At 43.1% G+C, this 16,204-nt stretch overlaps 1 protein-coding gene across 3 annotated transcripts in view; it reads right to left on the reverse strand.

Moving 5' to 3' along the window:
- The window catches only part of Dock10 (dedicator of cytokinesis 10), a 234,253-nt gene extending 223,089 nt beyond the window's left edge, over positions 1–11,164 (reverse strand). For 2 of the 3 annotated variants that reach the window (XM_058577514.1, XM_058577513.1), the window contains exon 1: positions 10,916–11,164. In XM_058577514.1, the coding sequence (XP_058433497.1) occupies positions 10,916–11,038 (123 nt within the window). In that variant the 5' untranslated portion in view covers positions 11,039–11,164. The remainder of the gene's footprint in view (positions 1–10,915) is intronic. The other variant, XM_046439593.2, reaches the window with a different exon arrangement.
- Positions 11,165–16,204: the final 5,040 nt, after the last annotated feature.

Raw genomic sequence — 16,204 nt, forward strand, 5'->3', positions numbered from 1 at the left:
GAGCTGGAGTTGGAGAAACCATCCTACCTGCTTGGCCCTATCTTACATATTGTCTTACATATTCAAGAACATAAAGGCATACTGATACACACAATCAGCATTTTATTTTCTAACTTTTTAATAGCCTTTTGCAGAAATCTTGAATTCTGTTCAATATACTTCAATGCCACTTGCCAGTTTTGAGGTGATACTATATGCTTGTACTTAGACACTAAGGTATTTCCTCTGCAACAGACGTAAGAATTTATCTACTGCAAGCTATCCACTTAGATTTCCTTTCACTTGCCTAACATATGCTTTCTTTCTTCCATTTGAGAAGTGTTTAGTCAGTACCTACTTTGTACCAGGATTTTGCCATCCTGGGAATGCAAGGGCAGTAACCACAATTCTGGCCTACAAAGGCTCAGAGTTTTAGAAGTTTGAGGGGAAAATGCCACTGAATCCTCCAGGTCCAGGAAAGATAACGCAGAGGAATCCTATTTAAATGGCGGACAGAGGAATGTCATTTAAACAGATCTGCCATTCATCAGACTGACTAGCAGTGAAGTTATACAAAGGTATCTCTGGCACACTACCCTCCCATTTTTATGCTCTTTAATCCTAACAGGATAAAAACTGAGGAACAGGTTTATACTAGGAATCGATTTAAGCCCATCATGATGACATTTTGTGGATCTAAGGTTGATTGCTAACTGTGGAATAACATGCACTGTGTCTTGTTAGGTACCAGGTTGCTAGGAGGACTCTCTGAGCACAGGGCTGGAGGAAGAATCGGCTCTCTTTCCAACATCTCTGAAATCACACCTGGTCCAGGTCAGATCATATTCCCTTTCTTAGGTGTGAAAGGGAGAAGGAGATGAGAGAGGCAGAGGAAAACAAGTAGTCAGAGACTGAGCTGCCAAAAAGGAGGTTCTCGCTGCTCTTATGAAGGCTGGGGGGACTGGAGGAGTTCACACTCTCCCTCTGCTTGCCTCCATTCCAGCCCTGTGGTACCCAGAGGAGCTCGGCACAGACCTCAAGCCAGAAGACTGGAACGACAAAGATCCAGCATGGGGTCTGGAAAAGGTGCTCTCCGAAAGCAGATGGATCTCACCCTTCTCTTCATGATGAGGAAGAGGGAAGGGGGTAGTGTGCTTGCCCGTGGCTTCCTGAGGTTGGAAGAACCCAACTGGCCCAACCTTGCCACTGCTGGTTACTGGTGCACCAGGTCCCTTACCCCTGGCTCCTTCCTGGAGATGTGCAAACAGCCACTGCCTTCCTTACCATCTCAAGTAACCACTTCTGTATTTCATTGTTAAAATATAAATTTATTAGAGGTCATTTAAACCGAATTCTTCCAGTTGCTAACATCAGAATCTGAATCAGTAATGATGCTATTAAAGTGAAAAAAACGTTTCATTTTAGTCCTCTTTGATCCTCACCCCTCCCTCCAAACAGTAAGAAACCTCTCAAATTTTTAGGATTCAAAAGCATCTTTCAAGGTCTGGCAACTAATGTCTTGTTTTAGCAGCAACCCAATCCAAAGGCGGTTAAACACTTGATCAAGGTTACACTGCCTGGAAACCACTGCTTCCTAGTGATAAAAAGATACATTTTTCAAATTGATTGGAGAGCAGCCACAAAATGGCTTTTAACTTCAAAAACTTGAAGTTAATGAATGAACCTTCCCTATTGGTTCTGGGATGAGTCCTGAACGAATCTTATCTTTGCATGTTGATATGCCAGTAAATTTTATTACTAGCAGTTTCACATACAGGACAAATTTATAGCTGTCCATATAGATAGGCTGTAGAGGAAACTTAAATGCCTTTTCTCACTTGAAAATTTCTTTTGAATCAATGCCTGATTTTTAAATAAGTGAATAATGTAAACATCATGGAAAGTAAATACCTTTAAGTATTACTTCTCCATGTTTGCATTTTCTTCTTCAAAAAAGTGACTGAGCTCTAACATCACTTTCAATTTTTGAAGGTTTCTCAGCTGCATTCAATTTCCTTTTTCATATTCTAAAGAGCCATGACAAAAGGATTTTGAAGAGCTTATCAAATAAACAATGGGTGTTCCAGAATAATTTAATTATCAAATTTCATTGAATAGTACGTTTTGTTAAGTATTGTTTTCTTTTCTTTCTTTTTTTTTTTTCTTATTTGCCAAGTCAAATGTTCATTCCCATGTTCTTTTTATAGAATGTGTGATTTGAAAGGCCAAAAAGTCTTTGGTCATTTTGACAGCCTTAATTACTCATTAAAATTGGTAATTACTAAAATCATTATATGAAGAAAAGCTCATTGTGCTAATCATAAATGGTGTCATCTTTCCAAAGAGACTCTCTTCCAGATCCTTTTTTTAAACTCTGCCATTTTGGTTTTTAATTTATATTACAGAGCTGCCTGGTTTCCCAAATTCTGTGTCAGGAGATGAGGCATGCTCAAACTAAATTAGAAAAATTGAGTATTTTTACATTTTTGTAGTACTGATTAAATGAACTTTCGATGAGTGGGGTCCATTAATTCTTCTAATCTCACAGGCAGACATTTCCACAATCCAATTGCAAAATATTAACACTTTCAAAGGCAAGCGTTTTTCTCTATTGTCACGAACTCGGTCAAGTTGATTAACTTTTGTCATTTCTGTATCATTAAATGTAGGTCACCATGTCAGGTCCAGCAAACACATGCATTTATTTCCATCCCACTGACACTGCAGTGAATGATAAGAAGCAAACAAATATCACTTCAATGGAAAAAAAATCCTCTTCTTTGTGAACACAAACATTAAAATCAAGACACAAGAGACGATGTAACTGATGCAACACTGCAACCCAAACACTCCATGCTAATTGCCAAAAATGCATTTCTGCAGAAGGAGAAGAATCAAATGATGCCTCTTTCAGAGCTGAAGGAGCTTTTGTTTGCAAAGCTTAACCCGATCCATACCAGTCATGTCCTTGGGAAGTGACTGAGCACTCATATCCTGTCCCAAGTGGCTGTCAATCCCAATACCCTGTATTGCCAGAATGTCATGAATGAAAAACTGTTAAGCAAAGCAAAAGTAGCCACAGCTCTGCTCTTGTAAAGAAACTCTTTTTAAAAAAAATTTTAACATTTAATTTTTAGTTATCGGCAGACACAACATCGTATGTGGTGCTGAGGATCTAACCTGGGCCGCACGCATGCCAGGCGAGCATGCTACTTCTTGAGCCACATCCCCAGCTCCAAGAAACTCTTTTTTAAAGAAACTCTTTCTATGGCTGGTATTCTGGAGTTTCCTTTGCTCACTGTTCTTGCAGTAGATGTTTAACTGCATGTTTAATGAGGCCTTCTCTGGCAGGTAGGACTGGTAGGCTGTTTTACAGTGGTCAGGAGGAACTCAAACAGTGGAGTTAGACTTCCTGCATGGGGTCCTGAATTCACTATTGATCAGATGTTTGATTTGGGTTCATTCCTGGTCTGTAAACTTCTTTCCTCATCTATAAAATAGGAATGAAAACCTATTGCCATAGGGTTATGGTAAGGATTAAAAGAGACTGTACCAGTAAAATACTTGGCATGTCTAGAGTTCCTGTGTGACTGTATGTCTAGCTTTACCAATCATTACAGAGACTACGGAGAGGATGAGTCAAAGAAGGACAAGTGTCATTTGTTCCCACTATGATTTCCCGCTTATGTGCACCCAGCCCATTCTTCTCACTTTCCTTAGGCACCTCATTTGCAGTGAGAAAGAGGCTTCACCTCAAAAAAACTGTTTTTATATGGTAAATGGAGCATAAGTATAGCAAAATAGACAAATTCAGAAAGATCATTTTGGGTAGCAGTGAGATCTATGAAGAAACAAAGCAGAATAAAGGGACAGAGGGGACTGAGGGAGGGGATGCTGGGCAGGGGTACTTCCACCTGTTGATGCTGGATGACCTTCCGAGAAGCAGCATTTAAGAACTTGAGGGATGAGGGGGACTCACTGTGAGAACTCTGGGGCAAAAAAAAAAAAAAAGCAAATACAAGGACCCAATCAGGTGATCCCCTAATTTCACAGATTGGGAAACTGAGTCTCCAAAGAGAGGTAACTGTTCAAAGAGACTCTCCAAAGAGAGGGTTTGGAGTTATAGTCTTCAGACTCACAGGCTCTGCCATTTCCTACACTAACTCCTATTCGCTAGACTTCCATGTGGTAAAATTGCTAAGAGTGTATTTTGCAACTCTAAATGGGATAATCAAGAAAATAGTCTTCCAAGATGGTGATGAAGGACAGCCAGTCAAACAGATCATGGACTACATTACAGTCTACGAAGAAAACAAGATCTTTAACTCCATGGAATCCCATCCTTTGGGGATTTGAGTGTGGACAAGAGAAATAATTTTCTTCTGGAACTCAATGACTATGAGACAGAATAACATCTTGAAGATTTTCTGATTCTAACCATGAGTTTTTCTGATATAGCCAATTATTATCAAATCCCAAGGGTCAATAAGGTAGCAATGAAGGTCTTACAAAGCAACAAGAAATCATCGTTATTGCATGATCTATCAATCAGTTTAGGCAACCGATACAATATAGGTGGTCTGAAGAACATTTCTTATAGTTCTGGAGGTTAGACATCTAAGGTCAGGATGCCAGCCTGTTGGGTCCCTGGAGAAGGCTCTCTTTCTAGATTACAGATGGAATCTTCTCACTGCATCCTCACCTAGCAGAGAGAGGACAATCTCTACTCCACTTCTTCAAAAATCTCTACTCTCCTTATAAGAATCCCACTCTCGTGGTCTATTTTACCCCTAATTACCTTCCAAAGGCCCCAGCTCCAAGTACCACAACATTGGGGATTAAAGCTTCAATCAAAATTTGAGGAGGACACAAACACTGAGTCCATAACACATGGGCTGGGATGGTGTTTTAAGTGATCTAGTATGGGGAATAACACTCTTCACTCTGCAACATGGCTTTAGTGAGAACTTTCACCCTATGATCCAGGATGGAAATTTTTGCTGATTTAGACTACAACTATTTAATGTCTGAGATAAAATATGTTTCTTAACCTAGATGTTTAAATTAAGCTCACACTACAATTAAGGTGATAGATGAAGAAGAAAATATAACACAAGAACACACAAGAGATTTCCCTAAAGTCATTAAGAAATGAACCAAATTCCATTTTCAATCTTAGGTGGTCTGAACTTTATTTTTGCCTTAAGCAAAGCATTCAACAAGTTCCATAATAAACCACTTGGCATTAGACGTCCATACAATGAAAATATGTCTTTAACTGATCATATACTGCAAAAATGTGGCTAATGTTGTAATTTAATGTGCTTATGAGTAACCAGAGGACCTTGTTAAAATACACAACTAGTATGTCTGGTGTGGGCCCTGGGACTCTGCATTTCTAGCTATACCCAAGTGATGCCAATGCTATTGGTCCTTGGATTTCACCCTGCTTGGTGAAAGTCTATCACTGCATCATATTGTCTGTTATAAAAAAATCACAGGGAAAGAAACTGTCTTGTCTCTTGAATCTTCATAGAAACTAAAATTGGAAATGTTAAGAGCAAATTATTCTCTCTCCTTTTTTAAAATGGATCTCTTCAGTCTTATGGTCTTTTCCTTTTGACTCGGGCACAAGAAGCACCTTTAGTAAGACTATGTGATTTCATGGTTATGCATTTTATTTACTGGTTCTATTCCATTGACCCACATCTAACTTTCCTAATATTGATGGCTTTTTTATATTTATTTTTAGTTTTTGGTGAACACAACATCTTTATTTTATTTTCACGTGGTGCTGAGGATCGAACCCAGTGCCCCGCGCATGCCAGGCGAGCGCGTTACCGCTTGAGCCACATCTCTAGCACCTGATTTTTTTTTGTTACAATTGCTTTTGGCTTTCTTGCTTACTATGTTTGGTTACTACTGTCTTACATGCATCTTTATGAAACACTTCAAACCCTGCTTTTAAATAAGATAGAATGTGAAATATGAAAAGAATCCCAACACAACCTAGATAAATGAAAATATGTGCTCCAGGATACAGGATGCATTTGGAAATTTTAGGCACGTGATGGAGGGTGGTAACAAACTGAGAATGGAGAAGCAAGTGATCTTAGAAGCAGACTTGCGAAGGATTAACCCTGTTCCCTGTCACAGTTCGCTTCAGGCTTTGCCAGACAGTCAGGATGAGGATGACTCAGTACATTCACATTGCTAAGGATTTAGCAACTGAGCTTCTAGTTGCCCAGAGAGGTACTTGGAAAAACTTCACTGTCGCTACTAATCTCAGGAATACTCAAGTGAACGCTGGCAGCTACTCTGAAACACTCCTGGGAAGAACAATTTCCTGTTCCTTGGGTAGAGCTACATCTTAGGTAGACCAAAGGGCAAAATCAACCAAGGCCAACTCTTTGTGTCCTCCAATTTGGAGATGCCACGAAACAGCTTCTAAACTGCAAAGCTGCTGGAGGTTTGCTGGAATAGTAACCCTGTGTGGCTACTATTCAGGATGCATAAAGGTCCCGTGTCAGTTACTTGAGCTTTGAGCAAGGTATTTAACCCTATGTGTCTCAATGGCTTCCTCTATAACTTGTAACAATAACTTCATCTGAGAATTAACTAAAACACTTCACATTGTATGGGATTCTCAATAAATGTTTTACCACATACATTTATGACTCCTCTTTTTCTATACTAGGCCATCAAGAAAAGTGGTTGAGGAGGGAAGGATAGCCCCAAATCATACATGGTGACTCATTCTTTCATTTTCTTTTTTGGACCTTCATGGAAATTTCTAGAACCAATGTTGTTACTGTTTATTTTCAAAGTTATCTCTTCAATGTCTTTGAGAAGTCAAAAACATGAGCAGATACAATCAGTACCATTCAAACTTGATTTTGTAAACTAAGTTTGTTTTGATGTCTTTACCAAGCAAAGAAGACAGGGAATTTCCTCATATGACAACATAAATGTGTGATTTCTGCTAAAGCATAAACATCCTTGTCACAAAAAGCCCTGTCAAAGGAAAGAAAGGAGGTGGCAGTGAATGCCAAACAGGCCTTTACTTTGCATATTGTTTTCAACTCTGAACATCTACAGTAAAACAAGTGTTTTCCTTCCATTCAGTATCACTTTCCCCATCTTCTCACTTACTCTGACATGACTTTTGGGAAATTCCAGTCCCACCGCACCCCACTCAATTTCTAAAAATCCCTCCTACTTTCAAATATTTAAATGTCAGGGAGTTCAGAGGGGAGGAAATTCTTCCTTCTAGGAATTCCTCATACTCATGTAAACATGTTTGCATATTCATTTCTTCTCAATCAAAGCTCTTTGGTAGGTCAAAGGTTCAGCTTCTTAGTCAAAGCTACATGTAATATCAAAAGTGGTATTATAAGGGTATAGAGGAGTTAGGAGGCATCAAAGCAAGGAAATGGAATTTTTGTAATTACTGAAATAAAATACACTCCTCTCTTTACTCTTTACCCCTTCTGAGTGAGTGGGCAGGAAGAAAACATAGTGGTTAACTCCAATCCCTTCTGGCAGGATGCTTCCTCTTTTACAAAAGATTAATAATAGCCAGGCATGTTGGCACAAGCCTATAATTCCAGCTACCTGGGAAGCTGAGGCAGGCGGATCACAAGCTCAAGGCCGGCCTGGGCAACTTAGTTCTAACCTGCCTCAAAAAATGAACTAAATAGGGCTAGTAATGTTCAGTGGTAGTGCCCCAGGTTCAAACAATCCCCAGTACCAGAGAGAGAGGGGGGGGGGGAAGGGAGGGAGGGGGATGGGAGGGAGAACACCACATAAATGAATCAACCCATTTGGTACAAACACACTTCATTCATTTTGGAAAGAAAGTTTCTTATCAAGACAGAATTTCTAATCAGTGGCATTACCACTTTGAGGCTAACATGGTATGTATATTCAACCAAAATAACAAAACACTCAAATCCTGACATGGGAGAAACATTTTTCAATTCATTTTAGAGCTGAGGTTTTTATACTAGAGAAGCTTGTTTTGTAAGACAAGCAGCAATGGGATTTCAGAAAATTATTTAAAGTTGACTTGATCCTATGAATTGGTCTTTGCATGAATTGTTATTCATTTACTTTCTACAAAAAGTGGGGGATAACTGAAAGCAGCATACATTTCTCTTTTCAAAATGTATGGCTTTTATTCATAACTGCTCGCAAAATAAGATGGATTCTAACCAAGACTCTGAAGACACTTAAGCCTGGTCCATTGCCTTGGGTCAAAAATGAAATCAAGTTTGCTTTGGTGTATACCTTTACCTCCCTCAGCTACTGCCCTCAATGCAGGGCCCTGGTGGCTGACATCACTCAGTAACCCTTTGACTGCTTCCACATTCCAAGAACATCTTGAAGATTTCTTGGTCTATGTGTGAATAGAAATCAATCAGTCAATAATAAATAAATCACACACACACACACACACCATTCACAGAGTTTAAAACAACCTTGTTAATTTGACAATCTCCTCAGCTCCTATTGGATCTGACAAAGTTCTAACCCTACAGCAATCTCTTAACATGACGGAGGAGTTGGGTTCCTAAAACATGGCTTTCAGAAAGGTCACTACCTATGCAGCAGCAAGATGGATTTTCTCAGCAGGACTTTTCAGTGCCCTTCAAATATCTTTCACTAGATGACAGCTTACACACACAGGTAATCCACCCAGTCTGTGCTGAAATGAGTGACCCGTCATTTCACCCCCTTATTCTATTCTTTTTCTCCCTTGACAACCAGGCTTTGAGGACCTCTAGAAGAGATATTAAGAATCTAAAGGGGTTGGTCATCATAAGCCAGGATTAGTCTCCACCAGAGTCTAATGTCAAGGTTGTAGGTCCCAAACAGGCACCTCGCCCCTCAGCAGTCCCCCAAGTGGGGGTGCTGACTCAAGAGAACTCATCACCTTCCTGCTTCCCTTCAGGAGCTGATAGGGAGGAAAGCAAAGCACATGTCTCACTGCCAAAATCGCTGCCAACACTGCCTGCCTAGATGTGTAAGCTCCCTTGAAAAGTCTTGGCAAGAGCTCCTTTTGGAGTGTTGGCCAAGGTGCTGAAGTGAAGCAAGGGAGGCAGAGGAGCACCTTTGCCAGTGAATCCCCCTCCCCCACTGCTCTTTAAGACACTGAGCTTATTCACTGTGACAAAGTACTGCGAAGATTTCAAATCTCATACAATTTTAGAGAAAGGGTTTGTGCATATGTGTGTGTGTAGAAGAGATACACTTTATAGAAATTTCAGTGCTACAAAAATTCTAGGAGAACCACTTAGAAACTAAACACAAACTAAAAATAGATGCATGCTGTTTATTTCAGTTGAACGCTATTATGGCTGTATTTCTCTATCACATTGTAAACTGGATTCTGTAAAAGGAATCAATTGAAAAACAAAGTTATTGTAAAGCAAACGGTAGAGAATGACAAAGTTGCAATCCCAAATGACGGTTCAAAAGCAAAAACTGTTTTCTACTCATGTCTTAAGATTTCTTATATCTTTACCTTTTTTTTTTTTTTTTTGGTTTCAAATGTTCTTTTTGACAGTTTGTCCTTCCTGCCTTGAAAATGTGCATACTGATATCAGAACCGCAGGCTGCCCTGGCACAGGGCTGGCTAACAGTCCAATCATCTGGAGGTAGCTATAGAGTGCAGCCAATGGTTAAAAAAAAAAAAAAAAAAAAAAGAAGGGACCCAGGCCACCAACTCATTCACCCCCACCTTCTTGGGCATCTGATGCCTCTTCCTCTGCCAGCCAATTTGCTTCCGTTCTGTTCAACTTTCCGACCTCTAGCTTTAGAGAATAGTCCTCACTGTGGGAACTGGCTCTAGCTAGCCGTTGGCTCCCTCCTCACTGGTGATTGGCAAGAGCAACACTGTCTTTGACACTCTAAAAAAGAGCCGTTTAATTCCTAATGATATTTACTGGCAAAAAGGAAAATGAAACACATAAGGAGGATTCCGGTCCAGCAAAGTCAAGCTGCGAGCTCGGCCGCAGAGCCCGGGTCTCCATGTAAGGCTGTTCCCCTTCCCTTTCCCACCAGAGTGGACTCCCCCGTCTTTTGCCACTTCCATCCCAGATTGTGACACCTACTGGAATTTATGAACATCTGGAGATGTATGTATAGGATTTGGGCACCAGACACTGGCTGCTGCCCCAAAAACTTCCCGCGGAAATCACCCAGTACTCAGAAGGCTTTTCAATAAGGAAGTAACTAGTAACGCGCCGCTGAAGGGAGAACCCCGCAAAACCTCTCAGAAAAATACCAGAAGCCACTTGGACCCTTTTAATGACCCACGTCTCCACCAGCCAGTACAATTTGCCCTTTCTGGAGCAGTGTAAAGTGGCTTGTGGGGTTTTACCCCATGGTAGGAGCGCTGAGCGGGAGTACATTTATTTCCACGCTAGAGTAAAGGTGGTGGTGGGGAGGGTGTCCTAGCTCAAGCCGGGGCCAGGAGCCCAGATAACGTCCTTTCCCCTCTGCTCAGTAGTCGACCGGGGCTAGAGGGACGCGCAAAACCGTGGACTAAGAGGTGTAGTCTGTAGATCCCCACCCCCCAAGCGTCCGGGTCCCTTAGCACCCCCATCACCTATGATAAAGTGGATGCACCCCCGCCTCCTCCCAACCTCCTCAAAACCTGGGCACATCCTCTCCCACGCTACATTTCTGCTGCCCACGCAGCTGTTCCTCTCAGCGTCCAGCGTGCCCAAAAGCGCCCCGTGTCCTTATGCGTCGGTGGCACTGCCTCGAGGAGGTGGCGTCAGGGGCGCCCGCAGAGGCGGCGGGGGAGGAGTGCGGGGGCGAGGACTAGCCAGCTGCAAGGCAGGGGCGCGCCGAGCTTTCGCGGAGGCCGGCTCGGGCCCCCTGACAGCCCCGAGCGCGCGAGGAGGCGCGGAGGACGCGCCGCACTCACCCGCTGCTGCTGTCGGCTGCTGACGGCCACCGCGGCGGCGGACGCGGCGCTGTGCCGGAGCTCGGCCGCCTGCCCCGGTCTCAGCAGGCTCCGGGTGAACCTGCGGGTCCGCTCACTGGCCATCGCCGGCCGCGCCGATCCCGCCGCGGTCCCAGAGCGCGGGTCCCTCTGGTCCTGCCCGCGCCAGCCTTCGTTACCCACCCGCCGTTCAGGAAGCGGAACTCGGAGCTTTTCCCCCGCTTCCTCGCTTAACTCACGAGAGGCGGGTTTTTCTGTCTTGCACCCCCACTCTTCCCACCCCCTTCCCTCCGCTGAAGCTTCCAGACGACTTTCCAAACTCTGCGCTCCTCTGGGCTGGGCGCGCACAGCCACTCGGCGGGCTGCCCCGGCCCGGCGGCGGCGCAGCTGGAGCAGGACGCGCGCGGGGCGGCTCCAGCCCGCGCCGCCCACCGGCCTCAGCTGGCGGGCCCGGGCTGCCACTCCGGGGACCGCAGGCGGCGGGGGAGGGCGCCCGGCAGCGGCTGCCGGGCTCCGGGCGGGGCCTGCCCACCTCTACCACCCCCATTTGGAGAGTGCTTGGAAGGTTGGAGCTCTGGCCGCATTTGCTGATTAGACCTCTATTTTCAGACTGGAGAACGGGCGGGGGCAAAGCTCGCGTCTTCTATCCCTGGACAGGGGTCAGAGCTTATTGAGGGTCTGGTGGCTGGGACATCCGTAACCCCTCCTAAGCCAGCGTTTTGAAGTCTCCTTTGTCCGAAGTCCCTACTGAGAGAAAAGGACTGTGGAATAAGCTTCCGCATTCATTCTCATCCTCAGCCAGTATTCATTAAGCACCGAGTGTATACTAGCTTCGCACTGTTCTAGAAACTCAGGATAAGGAGAGTAACTTACCAGCCCCACCTTAAGGCTGTATGGGGCTGATAAGGTGTTTGGTGGTGGAAGTGGGAGACAGCAAGGACCCACCTATATAAATAAATGAATAGAAGAAATGAACAAGGCAGTGTCGGGTACTAATGCCATCTAAACCTCAGCATAGTAGGGTAGTGTGGAGTAAGAGATTTCCAGGTGGTGGTAGGGTGAGGAGGTAAGAGTTGAGTTGTGGGGTTACTGGGCAGTGTGGGTCAGGTTTTGGGAGTGGACTGAACATTCGTATTGTTTTTCTGTTCCCACTCTTACCAAACGTCCGTCTGACCTGCTCTCTATGGCTATCTGATTAAAATCTTCTAAGATTTCTCAGCCTGAGTCACATGCTGGGTGGTTTTCCAACTCAATGTTGGTGGGTGGAAGAATGATACTAGCCCCTGGGAGGGCAGTCTGGGGAGATCTGGGATAGCCTCTCCAAGTATTATGGGGTTTTTAGCCTCTTTTTGTGGCTTTGTGACCCTGCCATTTTTTTTTTCTAAAGTCAATAGCGTGTAGTTTTAACCCAAGTTCACATTTGGGTATAAAGTTCTAAAACAGCTGCTAAATGCACTTGGGTCAGCTCCCTGCTGCCTAGGATTCAATTAGACAGAAATACTGACTTGGCATCAGTTCAGCATATTGTAGAAATTATGCTTGGCAGGAGCTCTGGAAGATTTTGGGAGTATCTGAAAGATCATCTGGTTCCAAGACAACCTATAATACAAAATACTGTATTCTGTATTGTATATGCACTTTCCCATTTGGTACTCAGTATGGGAACCTCACCTTTAAGGGTAAGCAAGTAGGTGGTTACTTCTGTGATGGCTTCAGGAGATCTCTGTAGGAACAATTCTCGCTAACCACACCCTTTAACAGGTGCACCTGTGTGATGCCTTTAAGTGCATAGTCTCTTGAGATAATACATTAAACCTGAGCATTTCGGGAAAGGATACCTAATTTGTTTCTGATTTTAGAACACTGGCACATAGTGGGCACTCAGCAAATATTGGCTTAAGGGTAACTCCTATAGGGCTCAGATGGGCTTGTGCAACCGGAAAGCTGAGTGGCTGAGGCAGGGAGAGAAAAGGGAGGAGAGAAAAGAGTGCTGGAAAGGAAGGCTGTGGTATTAAAACTGCATCATAGTGTGCGTCCCAGGCAGAGCAACCCGATGATCCAAAACCCTGAATAACCCACATGGCTCACTCTTCAACCATGTCAAGTACCAGAAAATGACTTGTCCTTCCTTTGTGACTACCAATTTACTCTCTCCAGCTTCAGATGACCAAGAATCTGCTGGGAGAGGATTTGATGAACCAAAATCTGTTTGCTCTACTCACACCCTATGTGATGTTGATTCCACGGATCACCCTGAGAAGGAAGGTGGACATTGGTGTGACAGCAGACATCACACATTACACATAGGTGTGTGTCACATAGGAACCACAGTGTCTCACTCCCAGAGAGTTCCCATAATGATACCACCTAGGGCTCTCCTCAGCCCCACAATCATATAGGTTTCAGGGAAGCTTTCTGGGTCCTATAGGGAGAGAGCCAAGTATCCCAACCACAGGCACATACACACAACTCCCTGCGCAGAAGATGCAGGCAATGTCCTCTGCTGCATAAAGGACTTTGGACTTGAGATCTGCTAATTTGATACTCTCTCTTTGGTGATTCCCAATCTCTCAATTATATCAAGAGACATGGCTAAGATGCTTTGTAATAGCAAATCTATGAAAATGACATGACTTACATCAAGTTTCTTGGCTTACATTTCTGCTTGGACTTTAACCCACTCCAAGCTGTTCAAAATCATCCGTGTTTCATTCTGCATTCTACACCAGAACATTGTCATTTTAAGAGATGCCACTGCTGAAATATGACCATTCTGGTTGCCATTTCCCAGAGAACAGCCAGTTTGTAAAACGTGAATTTGAGGACTATGAAATTGTAGAATACTTGTTAAAGGTGCACTTTCTGTAGTCCAAATGCCTCTAAACCTCAAATTTACTTCTACCTCAAGCAAGTTACCAGACTTCTGTAAGCCTCAGTTTCCTTATCTGAAAATTGGGGAAATAATAGTTAACTATGTGGTTGGGTGCTCAGTGGGTTATGCAAATCAGTGTAAATTTCTTAAACAGTGCCTAGCACAAAGACTTCATAGGGTTAAGATTAGGGATAGGGTTAGTGTGCTGTCACTGGACATAAACTTTCACATAAATAAATTTATTTTAATTTTAAAATACTGTAAATGGGGTTATTCAACCTCTTTATCCTATGTTGTAGGCCCATCTAAAATTCTAGTGGGGAATTAAAGAAATTCCCCAAATTCAAGGAACAGGCACTGTTGGAATTAGTTGTTTCAAATTTTGTTCAATGACCTCAAATCATGTTTGTACTATTATTTGGTCTTCTTTAGTATATAAAAGGCATAAGCTACAATCAAATTTTATCATGTTCTAATTTTCCTCTTCATTTGAGGTGGCATGGGTCAAGCCATTCAATCAGAAAGAAATAACCCTACTCAACAGACACTTCATGGAATATCAACTATGCACCATTCTATTCTCACTCTTCCAGAGGATGCAGAGCTAAGAAAATAGTCCCTGTCTCCAAAAAGCTTTATTTCAAATAAAGTAAGTGACTTACAAAGCATTAATGGTGGGGGTGGGTGGGCAATGGGGAACAGGGGATAAGACGGAGTCTCCCAGGACCTGTGTTATTGCATTTCATATTATTATGGCTCTCTTCTTATAAGACTGAAAATGTCTCAGTAACATGGAGTTTTCTTTTCCTTGACCCACTCTCTTTCCTTTTCTCTCTCCCATTTTGTGTTAGTAAAAAAAACCCCAAACACTTGAGATAATCAACTTATGGGGAGGAAAGATTTCTTTTGGCTCAGGAGTTCACAGGTTTCAGTCCATGGTCTTTGGCCTCTCACTTAGGGCCTGAGGTGAGGCACATTGCAGAACAAAAGTGCTCAGCTCCTGGTGCTCAGGAAGTAAAGATAGCAAGGAGGGGTCGGGGTCCCAATGTCCTCTTCAAGTGTTCACCCCCAGTGACTACCTCTTCTCGCACTTGGCCTGGCCTCCTACAGGCTAGTACCTGCCCCTTGGGGGACATTTCATATCCAAACCATAATACCTTTCCTTCCTCCTTCCCTGCCTCCTTCCCTTATTTAAAACCCAGATACAATTCCTCCATATATGAAAGCACCAGTGGCTTTTTTTTAAAACATGGAAAGCCCTCATTACTTGCCCTGGTACAGTCCAAAGATCTATTAGACTAGAAGAACAAAATGGTCAATAATCCTCACTAATCGTCCTTCTATAGGACTTTGCTCAAGGGCTGATAACATGGGTTTTATGAGTAAGAAAAGATTTTAGGAATCTTTTCATTGCAGCAGTAAGTATAAAAACGAAAATTGTTTTTTTATTTCCCCAAAGACCTAAAGGCATGCATAGTGGTGTGAAATTCAGTCATCGTTCCTGACTGTGAGTTCAAGTCTTGATATTCAGAGACAGTAGGAACTAGGATGAACACTGTTTAGAGTAATTCTGTGGCATTGAGCAACCTCCCCTAAGTGATACCAAGACCCGTGCACCCTGGGCGTTCACTTCTGCGTCAGCATGTCTCAAGGCTCAACTGTTGTAAGTTTGTTTAGTGTTGCACAACTTACAAAGCATTCTATTTTACTTGATTCACAGCTCACTCATCCTAAAAGGGAGCTGGGACATGAAATATTGCCCCCATGTACATAAGGGAAAGCTGAGAGAGAATTTAATAGCATGCACATTAGAAGGACAGACATTTGCTAATTAATAAAAAAAAAAGATAGGCATTGAGTTAGAAATGCAAATGTCCAAATTCAAATAATTTTCTAATATAGCAAGACCTCCTTTCTGATTCCCTATTGAGAGAAAAGTGTATGTACTCTATTTTTACAATAAGGAAAGAGTTCCACAGAGGGAAATAACTTATCCAGATAATGTGGTACTATAATTGCGGTGAGTACATTTTATTTAGTTATTAAAAGTTAAGTTATTAAGGCACTTCCGGATCCGAGGGCCCAAAGATGGACATGCACCGGAGGAACTTCTAGATCCAGGGGCCTAAACATGGACGTGCGCCTGAGGAACTTCTGGATCTGGGGACCTAAATATGGATGTGCACCTCAGGAACTTCTGGAAACGGGGGCCTAAACATGGATGCCTGAGGCATTCCAGATCCTGGGGCCTAAACATGGACGCCTGAGGCACTTCCGGATCCTAGAGCCTAACCATGGATGCCTGAGGAACTTCTGGACCTGGGGGCTTAAACATGGACATGCACCCAATAAACTTCCGAATCTTGGGGCTTAAACATGGGCATGCGCATGAGGAACCT

This window comes from Marmota monax, unplaced genomic scaffold, assembly GCF_021218885.2.
Source record: "Marmota monax isolate L192 unplaced genomic scaffold, Marmota_monax_Labrador192_F-V1.1 WCK01_AAM20220418_F8-fsc00041, whole genome shotgun sequence".
Classification (NCBI taxonomy): Eukaryota; Metazoa; Chordata; class Mammalia; order Rodentia; family Sciuridae; genus Marmota; species Marmota monax.